The sequence below is a fragment of the Chamaea fasciata genome, unplaced genomic scaffold, assembly GCF_029207755.1.
Source record: "Chamaea fasciata isolate MVZ Bird 193981 ecotype frontalis unplaced genomic scaffold, bChaFas1.0.hap1 SCAF_7, whole genome shotgun sequence".
NCBI lineage: Eukaryota > Metazoa > Chordata > Aves > Passeriformes > Sylviidae > Chamaea > Chamaea fasciata.
This window is the reverse complement of record NW_027094092.1, coordinates 57,985,861-58,009,576: the sequence shown is the minus strand read 5'-3', so window position 1 is coordinate 58,009,576 and position 23,716 is coordinate 57,985,861. Positions and strand designations below refer to the sequence as shown.

At 49.5% G+C, this 23,716-nt stretch overlaps 1 protein-coding gene and 1 long non-coding RNA gene across 3 annotated transcripts in view; both read left to right on the top strand.

The window, feature by feature from the left end:
- DAAM1 (dishevelled associated activator of morphogenesis 1) overlaps window positions 1–23,716 on the top strand; it is a 91,325-nt gene that overhangs the window by 24,459 nt on the left and 43,150 nt on the right. For both annotated transcript variants that reach the window (XM_066189032.1, XM_066189033.1), the window contains exon 3: window positions 12,858–13,081. In XM_066189032.1, coding sequence (XP_066045129.1) covers window positions 12,899–13,081 — 183 coding nt within the window. In that variant the 5' untranslated portion in view covers window positions 12,858–12,898. The remainder of the gene's footprint in view (window positions 1–12,857; window positions 13,082–23,716) is intronic.
- Window positions 4,395–6,775, top strand: LOC136291849 (uncharacterized). The gene is made up of 4 exons (XR_010721773.1): window positions 4,395–4,478; window positions 4,684–4,771; window positions 5,849–5,980; window positions 6,635–6,775. It is a non-coding gene; the product is annotated as an uncharacterized lncRNA (long non-coding RNA).

Genomic DNA, 23,716 nt, shown 5'->3' with positions numbered 1-23,716 from the left:
TGGCTCCTTTGGTGCTGGGAAGGGCTCCTCCATAAGCTTCTCCATCCTTGTCCTCAGGCAGGGAATCTCACAAAGTTTCCTCCTTCTGTGCTGCAGGCTGGGTTGCATGGAAACAGGGGTCCTTCCACCTGGTTTAACCATCCCTGGTGGTTGTTTTGGCTACAGGAGCAAGGGGAAAAGTCCCCCAGACCAGTTCCAGGTGCAGCTGCGAGCTGGGAACGTGCTGGAGGGAGAGCCTGGGCAGGCACCAGCACAGCCGGGCAGTGATGCAGGCTCTGGTAAATCTGGCTTGGTCTTTGAAAATGGTGATGAGAGCACTGAGAGCTGCAGCCTCCAGTTTCTCTGGGGTTTTTTTTGTTTTTTTTCCCCTTCTCCTTTCAAAGCATTTGATTATTAATTCAGGAAATGATGAAGCATAGAGAAACATGTGCCTGAGTGGCAGGAAATCAGCTGCCTCACTCTCCCCAGTAACAACGTGCACTGCTGAAAGTTAACCCATGATTTTAGTTTAATTTCCTAATGAGGGGAAGCTTTAAAGTCGGTCTGTCCGTATGCGCCTCCTCCCATCACTGACAATTCACTTAGTCCATTGCCTGGTTTTGTCCTTTCTTTCAGATTGGTTTTTCCTCCCAAATCCGTGGTGCTGCTGTAATTTTTGTCGAAACAGCCATCAAGTTAGGAGGGTGTTGTGGAGGTTTTTTATTAAGGGATGCAATGAAACCTCAGCCTGTACTGGACACCAGGGAATACACATAAATGTTATGAACATCCAAGTCATAAAGAGTGCTTTAGTTGGATTTGCCACGTTATGAGACAGCAGGGAGCCCACGCTGCAGGGCTCTGTGCAGACATGTAGGTGTTGCCAGGGGGATCTTCACCTCAGTGAATTCTCTGATGTCTAATAAATGTAAGTTCATCCTGCAGCCTCACTCTAAAAATGGCTTATGTTGCTGAGATTCACAGAAGGAAATCTTTGCATTCATGTTGGTATTCCTAGTGCTGCTCACCCCACCAAATGTAATTTTGGCTGCGTAACAGGGCCAGCACTGTCTTGTAGGGTCTTCAGAAACTGACAGCAACATTTGGATGTCTTGACTTTTGCTGGAGCTGGTTGCCAGTCCGTGTGGGCACTGTGGAAGGCAGGGGAGGCCACGCTGCTGGGATTCAGCATCCTGAAGGTGGGAGCTGGACAGTGCTGTTGGAAACCTCACCGTGCTGTGTTGCAGGAAAGCAGAGCCTGGCAGATGAGCAGCAGATGGAGAGGAGAATCCCGAGGAGGGGGGTCCTGTGTCCCTGCCTCTGGGTTATTTCTGGTGCCCAGTGGCTGAGCTGCAGCTGCATGGTGGAGCTTAGAGGTTGTGGGTTGGAGGCACCAGGGTTGGTTTGAGCAGAACAAATGTCACAAACTCAGAAGTTAAAGGAAGCATTTTGCCTGGTGTTGATTGGGACAGAGGTTGCCTTGGCCAGAGCGGTGTGCCTGGTGCCAGCAAACAGGGAGGTGGTTGCCTCTGGGAATGACATTCCCATGGTCCTCGTGTCCTGCTGCAGATCCTAATGCAGTGATGTACCCCCTTCCTCCGTAAAGCAGCAACAGCTCCTGGCTGGCAGGTGTTCCCCGGGCTCTGGAGGTGCTGCTGTGGGTGCTCAGAGCATGTGGAAGGTAGTCTGGAGGTGATGGTGTGACCAGCTGGGCTTGGTGCTGCTGGTAGATGGGTCCTCCGTGGGTGTGAGATCATTTCATCACCTCGTCTTTGGGGGAAGGGACAGACCCTGAAAGACCAGCCAGCACCAGCTTCCCTGCAGGGATGTGACAGGGTGCAAACAGGACTTGACATTCAGTGTGTTCTTGGTGAGCTGCCAAATGTTTGCATATCAGCCTGCCTTTCACTGGTAGGTGTCAATGCTTCTTTCCAGGCCTGGTTTCCACCAAAACCTGAATTCTTCCGCAGTGTTGGGGTTTTTATTTTTTTTTTCCCCCCTCTTTGTTTCCTTTCTTCTTTCTCCATTCAGTGCCTTAGTAGGAGCACAGCTGAAGTCCTGGGAGCCCAAACTAAACCTGTCTATTACACATGACCCGATTAGACGCCATGGTAATAAGCATTTGAATCTAAAGCTAGATTAGGCAGGGAGCAGTCTGAGGCTGGATTTGCATAGCACGAATTCCTTTTCCATAGGACGTGTCGGCAGTGTTGGTAAATCTTCTGAAAGTGAATTTAGAAAGCCCTGGCATGTGTCAAGTGCTCCTGTAGATGCTCTTTTCACGAGGCACTCAGCTGGGAAGAAAATGCCTGTGATTGCCTGGAAGATGCTTTTTCTCTCCTGTCTGGCTGCCCGCATGGCTCATGTTGCAGTCCACGGGGGTGGGTAGCTCTTGCCAGCTAGAAAAGTCTGCATTAAGGGCACTTTGCAAGTTTTTTGCCTGGAGAGGCAATTATTTCAGGATGCTTTCTCTTCCTGTGACAACTCTGGCAGTAGTGGATTGAATCTGGAATTTTCAGGTACCTAAATCCAATTTGCAGCTTCTTCAAGCTTTCACTTCAGCGTTACAGTTCTTGTGTTGGGAAATGCTGCAAAGATTTGTTATCCAAAAGCCATTTAATTTCCTTCCCCTTTGGGCAGTCAGAAGACTGTGGATGATCTCTGAGGGTCAGTCTCTCTTTGCATTATGTCATTGCCATGTGTTTCGGCCATCCAGCCTGCAGTGTTAATTTGGGGCAATGGGATGCAGAGGTCAGACAAAAGGGGGAAAATGTTTTTCAGTGTTTAGGGGCAGTGTCTGGGCAGCAAACCTGCAGGCTGTCTGTTCTAGCAAAGGGTTGGAGATGAAGTCATGGTTCTCAATCTTGGTTAGCCTTGCTGGGCCTCACTTTGTTATCCATGGTGTTGTCTGGGCTGTGTTGGAAGACCTGACATTCTGGTGAGTGCAAAGCTGCACCCCTGGGTGGCCTCCATCACCCGGCTCCGTGTCCACTTTTGCTGACAGAGGTGTTCCGAAAGCTGCTGAAGGAATGGGAGAGTGTTGGGGATGTATTTTCCCACTGCAGGGCTGGGCAGACCTGGTGTCAGTCAAATGCATTGCCCTGCAGCCATGAAAGGAGGGGAGCTTTGAAGGAATGCCACAAGTCACTGATCACCAGAGCTCCTGAAGCCTTTTGCCCAGGTGTGAGGAGCTCTGCAAGACCCAGCCACTGCCAGGACTCACCTCTGAAGTGTGGGGTTTGGACTGTGGGTAAACCAGGCTGGTGTTGATGGGGAGGAGTAAAGATGCCATCACTCCAAAGGTGTCCCCCAGATCTGTCATCTGAGCGTGACTCCAGGTGCTCTGGAACACCCTTGGGTCACTTGGGGTCAGCTGTTCTGGCTGTGTCCCCTCCCAGCTCCTTGTGCACCCCCAACCTTTTCTGCTCCTGTGTGAGGGGCAGAAAAAACCTTGGCTCCCTGCATGGCAGGAACTAAAACATCTCTGTGTTAGTAACTCTGTTTCCAGCACAGACCCAAGGAAAATCAAGCATTCCAGCCGCAGCCAGCTTGGGAAGGGCAGGACTGGTTTGAGGAGGAAGTGGGAGCATCTCTGCAGAGACCAGTGGGTGCTTGGGGGAGCGATTAAATTTAAAGAAAATCAAACATAGTTATGTTCCCTCAGGGTGTCTGAGCCTCTCAGGATCCCCTTGGGTCACTTTTTCAAAGTGGTTATTTGCAATTGCTAGGCTTTTTCTTCTTTTTTTTTTTTTTTTTTTTTTAATGAAAAGGGAGATGATTGTATAAATATCTACAGGGGTGGGAAGCTTGTGTTGCAGTTTGTGCCGGGTGCAGTGTGAAAACCTGCAAAGAGAGGATCTCCACTCCCATATGCAGCCCTGGCAGGGATGTGACCACTGTTGCTTTGATATTGCCCCTCCAGGGGGTTTCCTCACTGAAATATATGCTGAAGTTAGGTGCAGAGACTCATTTTTTGAGCAGTATATAAGAGATGAAAGCAGGCAGGATGCCTGAAGCTCCAGAGGTACCGTGGATGCCTTGTTTGAACTCCAAACTCTCTGAGGAAAACCAGATTTGGTTAAATCAATGCACAGAGGGAAAACTAACAGTCCTGTGCATGTACTCAGTGTGTTTAAATTTGGTTTGTATTGATGCTGCTGATGCTGATACTTTCCTGGATTAAGCATTAAAATAGCCTCTATTGATTTTTAAATGCACCCCCTTGGGACTTCCACTGGACTGACATTCCCCTCTGCATGCTCCAGAGGGGAAGAGGAGCCTTCTTTTGATCCATCCCCTCGGTTAGAGGCTGGATAATTAGGCAATTAAAACCACGTGCCCCCATTAAGACAAGTCTTCTGAGTTGCAGGTGGTGGATTTGAGCAGCTGTCCTGGAAAATCGAGTCCTGCTGCCATGCGGCTCAGGATGTTGCAGATCCATCCTGGTCAAAGCAGGGCTTTTGCCATCAGCTACGTTGTGCTGTAGCCACATAAAATAAGTATGACCAAGCTTTCCAGTTAATCTCACTTGCTGTGCTCGCCTAATTTTCTTTTTTTCTTTTGTTTAAATGCAGACAGTATTTCAGTGAAATGTGATAAAAGTTGCTGTTTTTATCCCGGGCTGGGTGGGAGTTGGAGGGATCATATTGTGCCTGATGTGAGATCACATACATTGTTTTTTGGTGTTCATCTGCTGGAACACAGGGAGGTATTCGTGTCATACTGGAAGGAGAAGCAGCCAGCGGGCCTTTTCTGCCATTAGACATATTTATCAAGGAGTTCTCAACCCCAGGTTTGTACTTTGGGGGGGGGGAGGGAAATCGCTCTGAATTAACATCAGAATTTAAAAAGCTTTAAAAGGAAATCAGCATTGCAGATGGGTAGGCCAGCTGAGAGATCTGACAAGTGTGTTTTGTTTGCTCTGGGCACCTTCTGTACTACGAGTTTAATGATATCTTGGAAGTTTAATGATATTTAGCCATCAGGGGCCCTGCTGGGAGGGACTCCTATTTACAGCAGCCTTCATCCAGTTTCCATTTTAAGAGAGAAAGAAACCAGCTTGCTCCACACCACAAAATGCCTGAGCACCTGTGGTTCCAGTAGCCTCACTTGAAGCAGGGATAGTGCTAAAAAGCTCCAAAAACCACCCAAAAAAAGCCCTCTGGGACTCAGTCAGTAGCTCCTTGTTGCCTTGTCGTGGTGGTGGCCCCATGGCAGATGTTGCTGTGCTGATGGACTGGAAGCATCTGCTGCTGAGGAACTCGGAAACTCCACTTTGTGAAGCCAAATTAAGAGGCTTTAGAAGGGGAAAAAAACCTGCCTGCCTTCAGCAGGTCTCACCCCGGGGATTAGTGCTGAAATGGGGAGCTCAGCAGTGAGGGTTTGCGTATGATAAATCACAGTCACAGCCCAAATATTCACTGGAGGGTGAAAAAAAAGGGAGGAATTAAAATAAAGGAAGGTTGTTGATTGAACTGTTGTTCTCCAGGAGAAGGGCTAATTGGCAAACAAATATCTTCCTCCAGTGGGAAATACAACTCCTCTCCGGTTTGCCAGGCTGCTGAGTTTGTATTAACTGCATTTGCATCGTCAAAGGGAGTAGTCAGAACTTGTGATATCTGGGCTGGGCTTTACAGCTGGTATTAGCACCTTCGGGAGGTGTGTTGTGCTTTGAATGAGTTTTCTCCCAGCTGGGGCCAAAACCAGCAGTGGAAAGGAGTGGGGCTGGATTGGTGCTTGTGCTGGGTGATAGGGATGGAGCCAGGATGAAGAGGATGCTCCCCCTGGGATGCTCAGTGAGGCTGTAGGAGCCCCCTGAGCTGCCTAGGGGGTCTTGCATCCCTCTCTCTTTACTGGTTTTGTCCTTGAGGGCTGCCTGGACAAGGCTTTGAATCGCCCAGCCCGGACACTGCCAAAGGCTGCCTGAGAGACCGGGTTCAAATGGCACAGGACAAATTCTAGGAGGCTCTTCTTCCCTGCAAGGCTTTCAGGAGAGCCTCGGGTGAGTGCTAATCCCTCCCTGCACAGAGGCTCTGAAAGGGCTGTGCCTGCCCCTTTGAGCCCCACCACAATGCAGCACCGACAGCTGCTGCCCCAAAACAAGAGCAGGGTGAGGGGAGCACCGAGACCCACAGCCTTTCCTTTCTGCTGTTTTTTTTTTTTTTTTTTTGGTGTGTGTGTTTGGTTTTTTGTTTGTTTTTGTTTTGTTTTTGTTTTGTGTGGTTTTTTTGTTCTTTTCGGTTTTTTTTTTTTTGTTTGTTTTGTTTTGTTTTTTTTTTCCGTGTTGCCTTTTAAAACTGGGCTGGGACGCAGGGAAGTCAGGGGAATACCTCAGCATCCTTCCTGGAGAGCCCCCTCTGCCAACTCTGCCTCCTCCTGTCTTCCTGGAAAGTCTCTTGTGCTTGGATAAGTGTTGTGCCTGGGTTTCAGGATGCAAAATCATGGAGTGGATTTAGGGGAGCGATATGTGACTTGAAAACTGTTTATTCCTCCCACCAGTGCCAACCCACCCCACTTTTTTGGTTTGATTCTGTGAAAAGAAGACCACGAATCCGCCTGGTTTCTGGGAAAACGGGATGTGTGTGTCTGTGAAATTGGGTCATTCAGCACCCTAGTGAATATCAAGAAATATATATATATATATATATTTTTATAGGTTTGGAAACTGGGTCTTGTCTGTGGCTCCGTGTTGTTGCCCTTGTTCCTGAAATAAATGGTATTTGCCTGAGCTGATCTGCTGGAGCTCATCTAGGAAGTGGTCTGTGGTGGTTTGGAGGATCTGGCGCCGGTGCCGAGCTTGTCGCTGATGAAATGTACCCTTTTGGTGGAGAACTCATGACCTCCAGTGTTACTGTGCTGCTCACCGTCTAGATGGCTGGGAAACTTCCAGCAAGGTTTGGTTTTTAATCCTCAAAAACTAAACAAAGTTTTGCTGCTGCAGCGTCTTTCCTGGCTGGATTAATACGTGCACTGAGCCGTGCACCACAGGGGATCAAGGGCTCTGTGGGGTTCCCTGGACCAGCTCCTGATAGATGCTGCAAGCCCTCAGCCTTCTCCTTGGATCCAAGCTTGTCTCCATGCCCTGGCATGAAGAGCACACCATCAGCCATCCCCTGCTCCAGATTTTTGCTGGCTTGCCAAGGCGAGCAGCGCTGCTCCGAGGATTGATTTCAGCTGGAGAGCGTTAAGACAGATCCCGTCTCACCCCGCTGTGCACCACGCTCTTCCCCCTGAAAAGTGGATTACAGAGTCAGCAGCCTGTGTGCTTCCCTTGGCAGGGACCTCACTGGTGTGCTGGAGAAGGCGACAGGCGAGCCAGGCCATGGAGCTCTCACAGCACGGTGGAGGTTGTTGCTCTTTTCCCTGAATAACATCGGCACCTCCAGGTGGGAGCCCCATGCGGACACAAACAAAAAAGTCTCTCCCAGCACTTCTGACAGGTGTAAGTTTAAAGAGGAAGGAGGAGGGATTTTCTGGCACGTTACAGATTCGTGGAACTGTGTCTTTCCCTCTCTGGCTCTGTAAGAAACTTGTTCTAATTTTTCTTGCTGCACCCTGGATGTGGCTGGCCATCAAGCCCCCAAAGCTCACCTGCCCTGGAGCTGAGCAGGGTCTTTCCTTGTGAGACAGCAGGCCCAGATGTGTGCTTCAGGATGTGACAAATGCCACAATAAAAGGGAAGAACAGAAAGAGGAGGTGACGCGTTTTAGGCAAGCACTGGGTTTTGGGTGATGCTGGCAGATGGGGCTTTGCTGGAGTGCGCAGAGACCTGTGGCTGCAGCCATCTCCTCATGGCATCAGGGGCATCGTGCTGGTGGCCTTCAGGTACCACGTAGCCCAAGCAGGGTATGGAGACACAAAACACTCTTTTTGTTGGGTTCATAGAGTGTAACAGGATTTCTGAGATGAGGTAGTTCGGGATTTGGCGGGTGTATTCATAAATACATGAAACCCAAGTCTTTGAGATCTGCTTGTGCTGACAATCACGGCTCTTGTGATGCACTAATGATTAATCAGACTCCTCCTGGCAGCTGCATCATGGAAAGGGTCCTGTTCCCATCCCTTTTGGCTTTCTGTTTTGAGAGTAGATGGGTGGAGAAAAGGCAATCAATAGTTTAAAGCCTTTTAGCTGAATGTTTTGGGCTTTTTGTCCCCTCCTGACCATATGCACTGATTTCCACCAAACACAAACATTGCCCTGTACAGGGCAATGCCTGAAAACAGCTTTACACTGGAGAAAGGAGGTTCTGGAAGTCAGCATGAGAGTTTGTGGCCAAAAAAATCATTCTGGTTGCTTTAAATAGGAGCAGCTGTGCAGTGGATACCGGCACCATGCTCAGCATGGTGGAGGTGCTGGTAATGAGCTCAGATCCTTTAAGCTTCTGTGTTGGAGGGAAGGTGATTCCTGCTCAGGGGAAGGCAATCCTATTTCTGAGCATTTCATGCATGCAAGAGCTCAATGTCAAACCTTTTTTTTTTAAAATTGAATAATGCTTAGACACACCCCCCCCCCCCCCCCCTTCAGTAAAAAATGTTTCCATGCACTGGCTTTGGTGCAAATTTGAAATGGAGAAGCACATCTCTCTCTTGAGAGGGATGTGCTGCTGCCTCTTGGATGGGCAGAGCACCATGGACACACCTTGGAGGGCTCACAGTCAGAACCAAACCCAAGAAGAGCTTGGGTTACCGAGTGGAGCCAAGGATGGTGCTGACTGTCTTGGGTCTGTAAGGTGAAAAATTGAAACATGCCTGGGAAGGGCTTTGGTGCTTCTCAGGGAATGCTGCAAATGTACAGCTGATCTGAAAAACGCTGTGGGAGCATCCAGTTTTTATTGCTGTGGAGGTCTGGATGTGACTTAAAGGGGAGGTAAAATCATCTGGAATTGTTTACTTTAAAAAATGATACAAGTTATCTTGTGCTGTGCCCTAATCTGGGTGTTGAATTCATGGGGAGAAGCCCCGAGGGAGGATGAGCCTTGCTCAGTGGTGGGGTGGGACAACTACAGGGTGCACTGTGTGGAGTGCCAAATTCCTGCTTTCTGAGTGCTGAGAAAAGGGGTCCTGGACACCTGGCTCTGACACTTGGTGACAGTGGTGGTGTCTTCCTAAAGTCCTTGCTGAGGCCAAGTGCCTCCCAACCATCACCGCCAAGGGAGTCACTTCGCAGTGATGGATGAGAGTTGGAATATTTCCATTGTTTGGGGAGCATCCCAGGCTATGCTGGAGCTCTCGCAGAGTAAAGGCAGGCAAAGCTGGACGTGGCCCAAGATGCTGAAATTGGTGGGGACAGGGCAGAGATGGTCAGTGGGTGCTGTCACTCTTGCACCAAACCCTCCTTGTGCAAGGCGCTGGAATAAAGCTCCACATTCAGAGAGAGAGCGCGAGCTCAGGATCTTGCATCCTCATTTTGGGAGGGGAGCCAGGAAAACAACAAGCTAATATTCATGTTTGAGGGTTTAGCTCCTGGCTGCTGGGTGGGTCTGGAGGAGGCGGGTGTGAAGGGGAGCGTGTGCTCTCCTTTGCATGTGTTTGTGCCCTTGTTGGGTATTTTTAGGCTGCAGACCGCAGTGCTGCAATACCGGTGCTGGCTCCCAACCAGCTGGTTGGGGCATCGGTCACAGACAGGCTTTGGCAGCTCGTTTGCTCCACGAAGTTTAATTTAGCTCGCTGAGGAGGCTGTTGAATATGCAAGTGGTAATTGCTGCTCTCCTTTCCTTAAAGCAAAGGCGGAAGCGACACCAGGGTCCAATCTTCTCCTAATGACTGATTTCATTTAAACACTGCTCAGGGCGATGTAGGCTTGATGATTTTCTTTTTAGGGCTGGGAGAAGTAAACTCCTATCTGTGTGTGTCACTGAGCCAGGTGGCCTTTGTCCATCCTGGTCACACACAGGAGCTAAGCTCCTTCTCCTTCTCTTCGGTCTGAGTTTCCAGATTGAGCCCATCACACACACATTTTCACCCCGGTTTCTGAGGAAACGAAGTTATTTGGGAATGATTCAGCCCCATCAGTCCTGCCTTGAGATTCGGGCTCGGCTACAAGTTCCCTCAATGACCCTTCCCAACCTATCTTCCCCTGGCTGTGTTCATACAGGGGCAATTAAGCTTAATTTATTCTGGCCCGCTCAATAGTAGAGGCCAGAAGGCACCATCAGATCACAATCTGACTTAAATTTATTGATCTAATTAGCGGTCAAAGGTACAAGCAGGAGGTGGGAGCAGGACGCTTAACATATGATGTGGCATAGAACTTGTCCCTTCTGTTCTCCTTAACACAAGCCTCCAGATTGCCAGGGGCTGCTGCTTTTTTCTTCTTGAATAACCAATTTCTGCAGGATTTGCAGAGGAGGAGGAGGAGGCTGTGTAGCTGGACTTTGTTCTGACGATGCAAGCTGCGCTGTCTGCAGCTCCCAAGGACCTGCCAGGGAGCTGTGTTTTGATTTTGATCCATCATGTCAATGAATATTCATCAGCCTTCTGAAGGTTTAATGCTATTTGCCTGGTAGCTAACATATTCTCTCCCTAACCTTTTTTTAGCCTTGGTTGCTAATAACCTACAGCCCACTCAGTCTACATTATAGGGCGGTTTGGTTTTTTAAATTGTTTATAGATGAAAATGAGGAACCTCAATAGCTGCAGAGCTGGAAGCAGCTTGTCTTGGTTGCTGCATGGCTGTCTGCTTTAAACCCCTAAATAAAACCTTGCCTTTTGGTCTGCCATTCAGACTGCTCATAAAACACTGTCAGGAGCGCGTATCTCTGAAGGGCAGGTGTTGTTCTGATAAAAGCTTTCCACACGTTTTTGTAAGCCCAAGTCAGAGCTTGTGTGTAGCAGCAGGACGAGGTTGACGTGGTGTTGGAAAGGGGGTGGAAAATGCCCTGTGGAAAAGTTGGGTCTGTTTGCTCCAGACCAGCTCCTGGAGCAGGAGCAGGATCAGATGCTGCTTTGGGAATGGTGTGGCTGTACCTATGGACTTGGAATGACCAAGTGAGCAAACTTTACACATCTGAGGACCCAGTGTAGGTTGGGACAGGGCTCCTGTGCTGGGCAGCCACCAGCCTCTCCCTTTGCACCCTGCTCTTTGCAACTCTCTAAAACCCAGACCCGCAGTGTTTTCTTCCGTGTTGGAGCGGACAGAAATCCGTGTGCCTTTGGCTTTTTGTTTGCCTGCCTTTTTTAGGAGAGGAGCTCTGCAGCAGGTCCCCAAACCCTGCTGACACCGAGGGGATGCCAGCAGGCCGCTAATGGATTTGCTGCGGTGCTGGCTGCCGGGGAGCCGTGATGAGAGAGCTTTCATGGCAGCTGAAATTCCTCCAGCGGCTGCATATTTCCACATCCAAGATGTAAAAATGTGAAATGAGATTTGGGGCCCTTCAGGAAGGGAGGGGGGACTCTCCGGGCTGGGCACAGAGCAATTGCACAGCCTGGGATTATCCTGCGTGAAGATCCAAGAGCTGTTTCCCATCGTTCGTGGTTCAGCAGATGATTACACCATGTGCTAAAAACGTGCCATCGAGATCATTTCGGGGGTCAAAGCCTCTGTTAAAGAACTGTGGGCAGAGCCTGAATTTTCTGCAAGGGCCCTGCTTTCAGAGGGCAGTGTTTGCCATGCTGTGGTGGTGCAGGGTCTGACCTCGGGTCTGACCCCAGCCCTGGCCCTCCACAGGGCACAGCAGCTGTTTGTTCTGCTGTATGAATCCAGAGTTGGAGGGAACGGCAGGCTCCAGGGAGATCAGACACTCCTTTCTAAATGCTGACCTTTTTTCCCTGAGTCTCTTCATAGCTTTGTTAATAAATCTGAGTCATCCATAATTCAACCTTGGCTGTTTGTCCAGTCTCTTAACATCTCAGTGTCTTGTTTCGCAGAGATAAAATATGTGGGTGTGTAACTTTGTAAGACAAATGTTTAGGCTTTCAAAAATTCCCTACTTTGCTGGTTGATTTTTCTCATTAGACTGTTTCCACACTCCTCATTCCTCACAGGTGACCCTCCTCTTGTGTTGCTGCCTTAAGAGTCCCAATTTTGGGGCAGCTTTTGCCTGGTCCTTGCTGTCATTAGGCAGGCGGGGCACATGGTTCCTGTCTTTTTGCTCCCAACCAGAGTTTCAGGAATCAGCAAAACCCAAGCAGCCACCAGGGCAAGCGATGCCCAACGTCAGCGCTGCTTAGGAAAATCTGAGCTACCAGCACCGTGTGATTTTTATCAGCTGAAATCAGCGTCTTGTAAATATTTACTGGAGCTACAAGTAAGGTTTATCTAATTAAAGCCAAGCAAAACTTTCCATGAAAAAGAGCCGCCGAACCAGGGGTTGCTGGTGGATGTTTTAAGAGTTGGGGGAAGCGTGCAGGATATTTTTTTCAGCTCTGCTGCTGTCTGTAGCTCGGGGCATGCGGAGCCACATGAGGTCTTCAAGGATTGAATCACCCATGGTGGGGACCTGGTGGCCCCAAGCACATCCAGCTGTTCTGACAGCAGTCTCCTGAATTTTCCATACCCTTGGCGTGAGGGGATATGAGGTGTGGGTGTGAGGGGGGCTGGCCTGGCTGCCATGGCACGGGGAGGTTGGTGCAGATTTGCTGGGATTGGCAACGGCGGTGGGGCCCAGGACTCCTCATCCCACGGGGACAGTGGCATGACCCCTGCCGCTGCCAGCTCTGGCACGAGGCAGAGAAAATCCATCTTCTTTAATTTGCGTGGTCGTCAAGGTTGCCAGGACTGTAAACGTCAAATCTGAGCAGAAATATTTGGCATGGAAACCGTCTCTGCTCTTCCCCTCCGTGCCGAGCGCGTGGGTGGCTCGATTCCTCCTCCCACCGCGGGACGGGAGCGCAGCGCTGCGGGGCGGCTGCTCCAGCCTCCACTCTTCTCTTCCCTGCAGGATCTAGTGCCCAGCAGGGAGGGACACAGAGGATTGTGGCCATGGCCCCGAGGAAGAGGAGCGGCCGGGGGATCTCCTTCATCTTCTGCTGCTTCCGCAGCAGCGACCACCCCGAGATCACGTACCGGCTGCGCAATGACAGCAGCTTCGCCCTGCAGACCATGGAGCCCTCGCTGCCCATGCCGCCGGTGGAGGAGCTGGATGCCATGTTCACCGAGCTGGTGGTGAGTAGAAGACTTCTTCATTTCAGTTCTAGTTTTGGGGTTTCTCCCTCTTTCACCTCAACCCCATCTTTGCAGCCTTGGTTTTGGGTTTTGAGGCAAACTTTGGCTGCTGTTGCTAAAGCCTGAGCTCCGCTCCTCCCTGAAGAGCTGCCAGTTTGGGGTGGTCTCTCTCATTAGAAACTCTTAATTTCTTATAGCAGGGGGTTGGGTCCAAGCTGGTAAAGCAGGATGTTCCTCATAGGTGCAAAGTGACTTTACTTGCTGGGCACTCAGCTTCACAGAAATTGTCAGGTGTGGGCTACGCTGTGATTTGGAAAGTCAGGATATTGTTTCTTTATCCCTTGGTTCCAAAACCTGGAAAAACACGGATTAAGAAAAAAAAATTGACGGCCAAAAAAAGCTTTAATTTCCCCTAAGCAAAAACATTTTGGTGTGGTATTTTGGATGGTGTTCTACTTCGAGTTCATTCAGCAGTGAAATGAGGTTTTCCTACCGTGCTTGGATGCATAGAGAGAGCTTGGAATTGTGACACTGGTCAGTCACATCTCAAGGTACAGCACATCTCGTTAGATGCCAGGCAGCGTGGACCTGTTGAGCCAGGCCTCTTGGTAAAGCTCCGGTTTGTATTATAAAAGCTGATTTTGCCAAGACATCCTTCTCCAAGGGCAGGATGTGGCAGACCAGGCCACCAACGCAGCACAGTGGGGATGAAGTGTCCCTGCAGCAGGACTCTTCTGGTTAGGTTGGTTTTGTTCAGGAGAAGTGGCTGTCTCTGTCCCAATTTATTCTCCACCGAGAACTTGGCCAAATCAGGTTTTTCTGGGGAAACTCTTTCCCATGGATCACTTTCCCCATGCCCCAGCCAAAGGCTTGTTGGGCTGAAGGGGGCATCTCTGGAGGCTCATTTGTTGGAGCCCCACCAAGCCTGTGCACCTCATCTCAGCCCAGGATTTTCAAAAACATCTCTTCCAAACTCATCCAGGTGCTTTGTGCAGTGGCAGTGCCACAGGGAACCTCTGTGTGTGCAGCAAGGCAGGAGCCAGCCCAGCCTGGGGCACACCCTGGTGTGGCCCTTCTGCTCCCTGGTCCTTCTCCGTGCTGTTGAGATTTTTAGTTATTTTTCCCCAGTCAAGGGTGAGAAAAAGGCCGGAGGCAGCTGCTGCTCCAGGGCATGCTGGCAGCAGGAGCCACGCTGGCTCCCTGGGGACTGGAGTCACGCAGGGAGGGGGACACTGTGTGCCCACCGTGCTCCTTACAGGCAGCTGCTAGCCCCTGGCTCCCCAAAAAACCCATCAGGCTGGTCTCAACCCAAGCCAGCCCTGGGTGGGAGGGAGGGCGAAGCCAAACTGTGCCCTGTGGGCACAAGAAGGCAGATTCCAATTCAGGGGAGTGAAGTTGCAAATCCTCCCTCCCCCCCCTCCAACCCCATCCTTACAACGGCTCCTTCTTGCTCTCTGTAACCTGTTGGTGTGGGGCATTAAATTTCAGCATTAGTTAAATGGTTTGGAAAGTATCCCACTGTTCCTGTACAAACCCACTGTGTAACATTTGGAAGAGAGACAGAGGAAGCACTCAGAGGTGCTGGGGTGATCTTCACGCCTGCGGGAGCCCGATGCCATCGTGCTCAGCCCTCCTGGGTGGGATGGCTTGTGCCTGCTCTGTGGGACTGAGGCTCCCTCCAAAGTCCTTGTCTGTCTCAGCCCATTGGGTTCAGGGAAGTTAAAGGGGTTGGAGGGGATCTGGAGGCTTTGCCAGCTGGAGTTGGTCCTTTGCCAACTTCTCCCTTACAGCCTAATTGTGACTTCTCTGCCGCACTTGTTTGCATCAGGGATCAGAGTGGGAGGGATGGAGGATTTCAGGCCTGGGATGGGGAGTATCTTTGGGGACATTGCAGGAGTAAATTTGGTCCCTTGGCATGGGCAATCCTTCCACAGACACAAACAGCAGAGTGGGATCCCTGCTCCACAGATCCCAGCCTGCTGCTTACATCGAAGGGCGAAGTCCTTTTCTTTTTGGAGCCATCCTGCAAAATATTCCCTGAGCTTTGTGTTTTTTTAAGTGTGCCTCGTTGATCTGAGGCAGGAAACATCCGTAGTGTGAGGAATTGGTGACTGTCCCGTGCCAGCAGCAGAGGATGAGGGCCTCAGCTGCAGAGGGATGTGGAGCAGCTGTGACTCCAAGGTCAGCTAAAGGCTTGGGCTGCTCTCCCAGTGTCTGTTTTTTTGGCCTGTTTTGTGTTAGATGGGCACTGTGGATTTTATTTAGGATAAGTAAATAGAACAGATAAATACTTAGGGGTTTATTCTGTGTCTGTGCAAGTGTTTTTCACATAATTGCATTAGGAACTACAGGGAAATGGAATTTCTTTTTTCACCTGGGCACAAATTTCAGCAATAAGAAATGCCTGATCTTCATCCCAGACTGCAGGGACGATGCTCCCTGTCCCAGCCAGCCATATGCAGCAGACAGGGGCTTTTCCCTGGCTCAGGGCAGATGCAGATGTTGTTGTGGTCAATGACTGATCACCACTTCCTCCCAGAGGAACCTTTTCCCTTTCTCTGCCTCTCCCCCAGCCCGCTCTGAATGGGTTTTGTTGGAGCATTGTTGGGATGTCGCTCAGGCGGGCACCGGCCCTATCTGAAAGGCTTTTCTTTGTCCCCTGTCCTGCCGGGGCTCCGGCCAGGCTCAGCCACCCAGGGAGAAGCAGGTGCTGGCAGAGAGGCACAAACAAAAGCAGTGTATTTCAGCAAGATTTACTGATTTGCAGCTCCTTTGCCTGGGACAGTGCTTTATGATTTTGTGCAGCTTTCCGTGCATCAACACCTCCGTGTCCTGCCGGCTTGAGTAGGCAGTGTTTGCTTCCTGAGGCTCGTGCAGAGGTGTGGCACCTGCCAGGCTGCATCCATGGGATTTAAGGAGTTTCAGGAGCCATCAGTCCTCCCTCAGGACACCTCGGGAGGATCACTGATCACTGTGCCCCGGAGAGGAGGAAATCTGGGGGTTGCACGAGCTGCCTGCGAACCAAGAGAACAAAGCTGTACCATCTGCCACAGCTTCTTTCAAGAGGCTCCTGCCTTTCCAGGCTAACAATACAGCATTTCTTCAAAGGCTGAAATCTTGCTTGCACACTCACAGAAAGCACTTGCAAAGCTCCACATAATGGTGCCATATGGTAGATCTTGCCATAACAATCCTCTCTATTTTCCTCCAGCAACTAGACTTTCCAGCAGATGGGTGAATGACTGATGTCCTTTATATCTGCTTAACACTCCTTGTCACTCCGAGGCTTGCAGTGAAACGCTGTGTGTGGTGGTGTGCACTGGGCTGGGATGCCTTGGTTTGGAGAGGGTAGGAGGAGCCTCAGCATGACCCAGGAGCCCTCTCCTCACAGTGGGGTGGGTCACAGCGGCATCTCCATTCCTGCAGAGTGAGAGTGATGCTCTGGTGACTCCTCAGGTAGCTTAGATGCTCAGAGGAGCTGCTGAGTCTGGTGTGGCTTTGCTCGCCCCCAAAACACAAGGTGCTGCCTCTCCCTGATCCCACACCCTGCTCCCAGCCTGCATCCCTGCTGGTGGAGGGATGGGTGCAGAGGAGATGCTGCCCCAGACATTCCTCAACTCTTGTCTTCCCTGGGCTTTGAGGAAATTCCATTTACTGCTCCCGATGGGGCTTCGCAGCCTTTTCACTCCTGAGTTAGTGGTGCAGAAGAAATTAGAGCAGCCTCCATTCAGCCCTGCATCCTGCCTGTGATGTGCCGCAGCCCATTTTTGGCCTGTGAAACCAGAGCAGGTAACCTTTCCTGGGTCCCTCTGCCCAGACTCCAGCAGCTGACAAGTGTTTTGGCTTTTGGGGAGGTGACACCAGGAGGTGAGTGGCTGTGCAGTGTCCCCAGCCCCCCAGACTCGGGATGGGTGCAGGCCTTTGCCCCCAGATGTTGCCTGGGCTTTATGCCTTCCCCTCACATGGCTGTATTCATCCCTGCTGCTTTATGAAGCAGTGGAAACTTGTGAGACTGAGGAACAATAAAAAGGTCTCTGGCAGCTTATAAGATTTATCACAGCATTTGTTTTTGCTGTACTTGGGGCAACTAATGCATTTCATCCGAGCTGCTCTCTGGCTGCTATCAGGAGATAGATAGGAGATAGTATCCCTTGTCACAGACATTAAATCTGTTGCCTTTGAAATGCTTCGTGGTGGTCGATGGGTCTGTGGCTCATGATGTGCAGTTCTGGGGCAGGATTCTCCATGCATAACTGTCCCTTGGAGCTGTGCCTTCCCTTCCTCTTGGCGTGCTGGGATGATGGCTGTTTTATGTGCTGCTTGAACAGGGAGCATATAAATGTGAGGAGAAATTGGTGCTGTGATCAGTGTGAGCACTGCTGTGTGTCAGTAACTGCTCTGGGTTGGGAACTCATTGCTGGCGATACCCAGTTGTACTTTGGAACTTCAGTAATGTGCTTTCCCCCCTGGTTTCTAATCCAATAAGGAGAAAGTATGAGGTTTTGGGCTTTGCAAAACAACACGGCTTTTAAGTAGCAGCTGAGGGATCAACTGCAAAGCCAAGCTTTGCATTTCATGCTTGCAGGTCAGCTGTTGTATTTTGCTGCCTGGTCCTTTCGGCATTAAGGACTTCAGGACTTTGAGAACCACTGACTGGTGACTGAAGCCATTTCCCCTATATCTGCAAAGAAAAGTGTGTGGTTGGTGTCTGGAAAAAATTACAACTGCAGTAGCCCTTATGTCCTGGGCAAGCCACCCCTTTCTGCAGAGTCAGTCCAGAGCCACATGCTGAGCCTGGAGCTCCTGACCCCATCCCACTGCTGTCTCCCAAAACCAAGCTCCCTTGGCTTATGAATCACTTTTAAGAAGGCAAACCGAATGACTGGTAATATCTGCATTTAAATTCACTCTGCAGGGACCCGTGTGCCCACTTTTGTGTTTTTCAGATGTGAACAGTCTGGACCTGCCAGGCTCCCATCCCAGCCCAGCGCTCACGGCGCTTGTTTTCATCACCTCGTGTTGTTAACACCCTCCCAGTTAATTTCTGAATGCACCTTTTGATAGGCAAGCATCTGATAGAGAAGTCACACACCTACTCGGTCAGAAAATAAGGGTTTTCTGCCTACGTGCGTTCCCTGGACCTGAATGAACCAATCCACCGAGGAACGCTGCGTTTCAGCAGGAGCAGCCCTGTAACTGCAGTATCTGTTACTGCTACAAACCAGCGTGGGGGCTTGCCCAAAAAACGTGCTGTTCCCAACCCCTGATTTTACAAAGGAGCCATGTTACAGCACAATGTGAATCTCAGCTGAAGGCAGAGAGCACATAAGGAACCCCTTTGTTTCCAGGAGGGAGTACAGTCGAAGTGGAAAAATAATATAGTCTACCTGCTAAATGCTTTCCACTTTGCACTTCGTAAAAGAGGAGGCCACATCCCTGGGAGATGCCTGGGCAGCTCATTTGGTAATGCATCAGTGACCTTAATTGAGGCATTCAGGTTTTTGGCTTGCACTTGCTCCCAGTATTTCTGGCACAGATCACCGTGGAGGGTACCAGCCTCTTTGGATGGGGAATCTGCTCCAGCAGCAGTCTTCTTCCTGCCTGCTCAGTGGTTGGGTGGTGTTGCTGGAGTTACGAGCAGGATTGGACAGCAGATGAGTTGTGCTCTATCACCATCCTCAGCTGGAAGCATTCCTGCCAGGAATAGCCTGTGCCTGCCTTGTATCCATCTGCAGATACAAGTGGAAGCAGTCCCTGCTGCTGTAGTATCTTGTTGGCAGAGTCCGGGTGTTCCTCAGCGTGGGAACATCACCAAGGTCAGCTTTTGGCACCCCAGGCTTTCACAGCCCTGCGGGGAGGATCCTGCCTACTCAGGAATCCCAATTCCCATGAACTCCAATGTTCAAATCAATACCATTATTTAACGGGATCAGCTCCCCTTTCCCAACCACACCCAACATCTATAAGCCAGTCGGATGCCTGCTTGCACGTGGCGTCTTGCTGGGTGTTAGACCCTGAAATCACAGAGTGGTTTGGGATGGAAGGGACCTTAAAGATCATCTCATTCCAGCCCCCCTGCCATGGACAGGGACACTTTCCACCAGACCAGTTTGCTCCAAGTCTCATCCAGCCTTGGTCAGAAGTAACCTCCTCTCAGGGTGATCCTTCCTTGCACCTGAGTAGGTTCTTAAAAATGCCATTAGGATGCCTGGTGTGGCTGAAGCCAGACCTGTGGGGGATGAGGACTCGTCCCATCCAGGAGCCCATTTCCATCCTCTGTTGCTCCACCAGCACCAGGCTATAGCTGGCTTCTGCTTCCTGTGGCTGCCTTCTTTAGGTCCCACAGCCAGAGTGGTACCTCTTGGGAAACTTTCAGGATCAAGCTGGTGTGGGGCTTTGTAGCCTCTACTTCCATCCAGCTCCTTTTTGAAACCCTTCCCAGAGCATTATCTGGGGAAACCTTGGCACGGTTTAGCCCCAGAACCAGCCAGGCAGGGGACATCTGGAGCCACACTTGAGCTGTTGGCTTGATTTCCAGCTTGAGCAGCTCCCTGGGATGCCACCGGCAGAAGCAGTGTAAAATCTGACTGAAAAGGGAGCTGCTGTTTTGGTTCTGTAAAGAGGTGAGAGGTCCACATCTGAAACCTTGTTTATTTTCCAACTCTGTGCTTTATTATGGTGGTGCACCCACCAAAGGACAGCCACCCCCAGCTCTGGTTGATTGGATTGAATCCATTTGAGCTGTCACAGCAGTAGATAATAGGCTGAGACATATTTTTGTTGTTTTTTCAGGGTGTAAGTACAATTGTGTGGAAAAAGTGCGCTGGTGATGCACCTGCAGGGCTTCTAGATCTGAGAGTGCTCTGCAGGGTGAAACTGTGTAGATCAATAACTCAGGCTGGAAAAGTACCCTGGGTTAATTAAAATGGGGGAAAGGTTTTCCAGATGAGGTCGGTGAAAAGGTCACAGGAGGCCAAGCTCAATAAATAACATGAAAAAAAAAGTGTATATGAGGTTATAGAGATATATATATATACATAAATCTATATGATAACAAAAAAGAAGTAGAAACTAAGTGGATACCTCTTTTAAAATATACTAATACTGAAATATGAGCAGCTTTGAAACCCTTAGCCTATTATAATAATTAATTGAATTAAAATATTAAAGCATTACATGCTGTCTGCCTCAGTTAGGTGTTTGAACTGGTGGCAACATGAATCAATTGCAGCTGGAGTTTATTGGAGGGCTAAATCAGCTAGTGATGGCCATAATCTTTCCTGCAGAAGAAGGAAGGGATATATATTTTATTTATGTCTGTCCAGTGTGTTCAGGTCAATAACTGAGCAGGGTGGATTGGGGTCTTTCTGAGACTAGGACGAAAAATTCGTTGTGGGAGGAGGTTAACTTTGAAGTGCTTCTGTTTTTCCTTGTTGCTTCTACTCATTCACTTGGCTGTGAGCAATTTCCTTTATTCAGGAAATTCATTACATGATAAAGGCAAAATGAGTAATCTTTTATCTGTTATGCTTATTCATTAAGAAGTATGAATAGTTGATTTTTCATGTTCTGTAATTGCAGCTGCAGGTTGTCATGGAGAAATTAAAAATACACTGAGATAATATTAGCAGGGGCTGGCTTGTCTGAGGGGTTGTTTTTAAGCTCTCAGGGTGCTGCAGCTGAAAAGAAGTGTGCTGAGGAGGAGGCATTTTTATCAGTAATAATAAAAACAAAAGACTTTTTAAAAAAAGCCCCTGAGACAAATCTGCATACACTGGGAATTGTAGTTACCTAAATGAAGCTGAGGCGGGAGGAGCTCCTGCGGCACAGGGTGGGTGTGGAGGCAGTGAGTTGTTTGTAACAACCACTGATTAATAAGGATTAATATGTCTTTTTTTTCTAAGAGAACAGCTTAAAAAGAAACCAAGGAGCTGAGCAGGGTGTGTTCTGAGGCAGGGCTTTGCTGAAGGCAGCAGGGCTGGCAGTGGAGGCAGCAGCTGCTGCTCCGGCTGCGCCGGCCGGCAGCGGAAAAACACGAGATGAGGAACAGGGGGGAAAATGCTGATTGCCATTTCCCCTGACACCACAGCCTTCTGGGATAAATCAAATTGATGAACTTGGAGAAGAATGCCTGGAAGAGAGTGAAAAAGCGATATGACCCCTGAGAAAGGAAGGCGGTGCAGGCTTCAACAGGCCGTTATTTATTGACTTTTTAATTCCCATGCTGGACCCCTTAATGCCAAATGTTGCCAAAAAGTTCACACTTTGTTTTTCCCTTCTATTTTTTTCCCAATTTTTTCGAACAATCTTGGATCTCTCTCATGCTTCATTTGATGATGCAAGAGATCTTTACATGCTTTAGCCTCTCTTACAGAAGTTTCTAAAATCTGTGCATCCATCCACCAGGAGTAAATTCTCTTGCTGTTTATTATGTTGGTCATTTATTGATCCCATGACATCTTTCTGTATGTGTGTGTGTATATATATATATATATATATATATGTATGTATATGTATATATATATATATGTGTGTGTGTGTGTGTGTGTGTGTGTGTAAATAAGTCCAGAAAGAGAGAAATTGGGGATGCCTGATCCCTGAAGTTTTAAAGCCAGCTTGGATGGGTCTGGAGCAGCTTGGTCTAGTGGGTGGCATCCCTGCTCACAGTGAATGAGTTGAAATTAGCTGATCTTTACGGTCCTGCCCAAACCAAGCTTTTCTGTCTTTCTGTAAACATATATATGTATGGACATACAAACCAGCAAATTTTAAATAATCGTAATTTCAGTTATGGCAATGGGTGACCCCCAGTCTCCTCCATGTACTACACTTACGCAATTTATCAGCCGGAAAGGTGCACTGGATTTACAGGTTTTTCATCATTTAAAGGTTTTAACCTCTAAGGATATTTTGGAGTTGCAGACCCCTCTATAGGGAGTTGTTCCTTATTTAATCTCCCCAGATGCTTCATGCAGAATGTTTAATGGCATGAAGGACCTGTGGGATGTAGGGAAAAAAACCCATGCTGGTCATGCTGTGGTCTTGTGGACATGGGTGGGCAGCACTTGGGCTCACCCAGCTCCAGGAGCCCATCCTTGAGGTCCTTCCTGAAGTCAGGAGATTTGCAGCTTCCTGCTGTGTCCCTCCTGTTGCTCCTGTGAAAGCCCGTGGCTCTCAGTCTGAGGAAGGTGCTCATTAAAACGTGGCTTGAGTGAAGTGGCAGGGACAGGAGTTTGTCTCAAACAGGACTGTGCTGTCAGTCTGAGGCTGGGCTTGATGCTTTCCTCCTTTCTTTCAGTGGCTTTTTGGCTTGATCTGGCTTTGCCTTCAGGAGGTGGTAGGAGATGCTGGTGGCTACCCACCAGAGAGGTGGTGGCATCTCCCTCCTTGGAGATGCTCAGAAAGCCATCTGGACATTGCAATGGCCCTGCTTGACCAGGGGTTTGTTTGACCAGAGATCTCCTCACACCATTGAGTTGCCAGCTCAGGGAAGTGCAGGACATGGGGAACATCTGTCCCTGAGTGCTGCTGTGTGTCCTCCAAGGGAAAGCTATGGACCACTTGTTTGGCCACAGGATTGTGCTCACTGTGTGCTGAGCTGAGCCACACATTTCTTAGGCAGCTTTAGGAGAAGGGTGTGAGATCTCACCCTCAGTGGAACTTGTGCCATGCTCAGAGACGGGGGGTGAGGTTTGCTTGGCTGGAGTGGAGAGCCATCGGCAGAGCACACAGCATGGGAGCGTTGTACCTCCTGGAAACGGCAAAATACACACTGAGAATCAAAGCTCCCCTGTGAGGCTTTTTTTAAAAGACCATATTCAACTGAAGATTTAATGTGGAAACCTGCTTCCTGATGTAAAGGTGAATAGTTTAGCTGTACGGGATAAATATTTAAGAGCAGCGTATCTCTTTCCAGTAAAAACACTCTGGGCAGAGACTTCCTTTTGGTGGTAAAACGAGGCTGTTACTTTATGTGCCACTGACCCAGTTCCAAAAAAGTACTAAAAATACTACTGAAGCTGGCAGATCCTGACACGGAGGCAGCCAGGAGGAAGGGGCAGAGCTGGGAAAGGTGAGGCTGAAGCGAGGGGTGAGGGCTGTGAGGGTGATGGACACCCAGCCCCTCGTTGTCTCCTCACTCTTCAACAGCTGCCAGCATGGCACGGCTGCAGTGGGAGTGTGTGCATTGCAAATGGCCCATAAAATGAATTGCCAGTTAGAATCACCTAATTATCAAGCTCATGATTATTAATTGAAGGCCCATGTGGGCGTGAGTTTCCTCACAAGGCTTTGGTGGGAGCTGCATTTCTACAGTGGGCTGTGAACCCCTAGAAAACAGGTGTTGTTCCTGTCCTTTCTTGATCTTTTGGAGTTGGGAAGGGCAAGTTTCTGAGCAGCCTGCGCTGAGATGCGCATCAGGGAGCCCAAGCAAAGGGCTGGAGGTGGCTGCAGGAATCCCCACACACGTAAAAACCAGCGAAGACCTGACTCCTCACGGCTGAGTCACTGTTACGGCTCCGAATAACAGCCGTCAGTCACTCTTTGATTGTGAGGATTTTCATATTCACTGGGTGCCACATAGTGTTTGTTTAAACACCTCTCCCAAGCATCCTGCAAGACATCATTAGGCAGGTG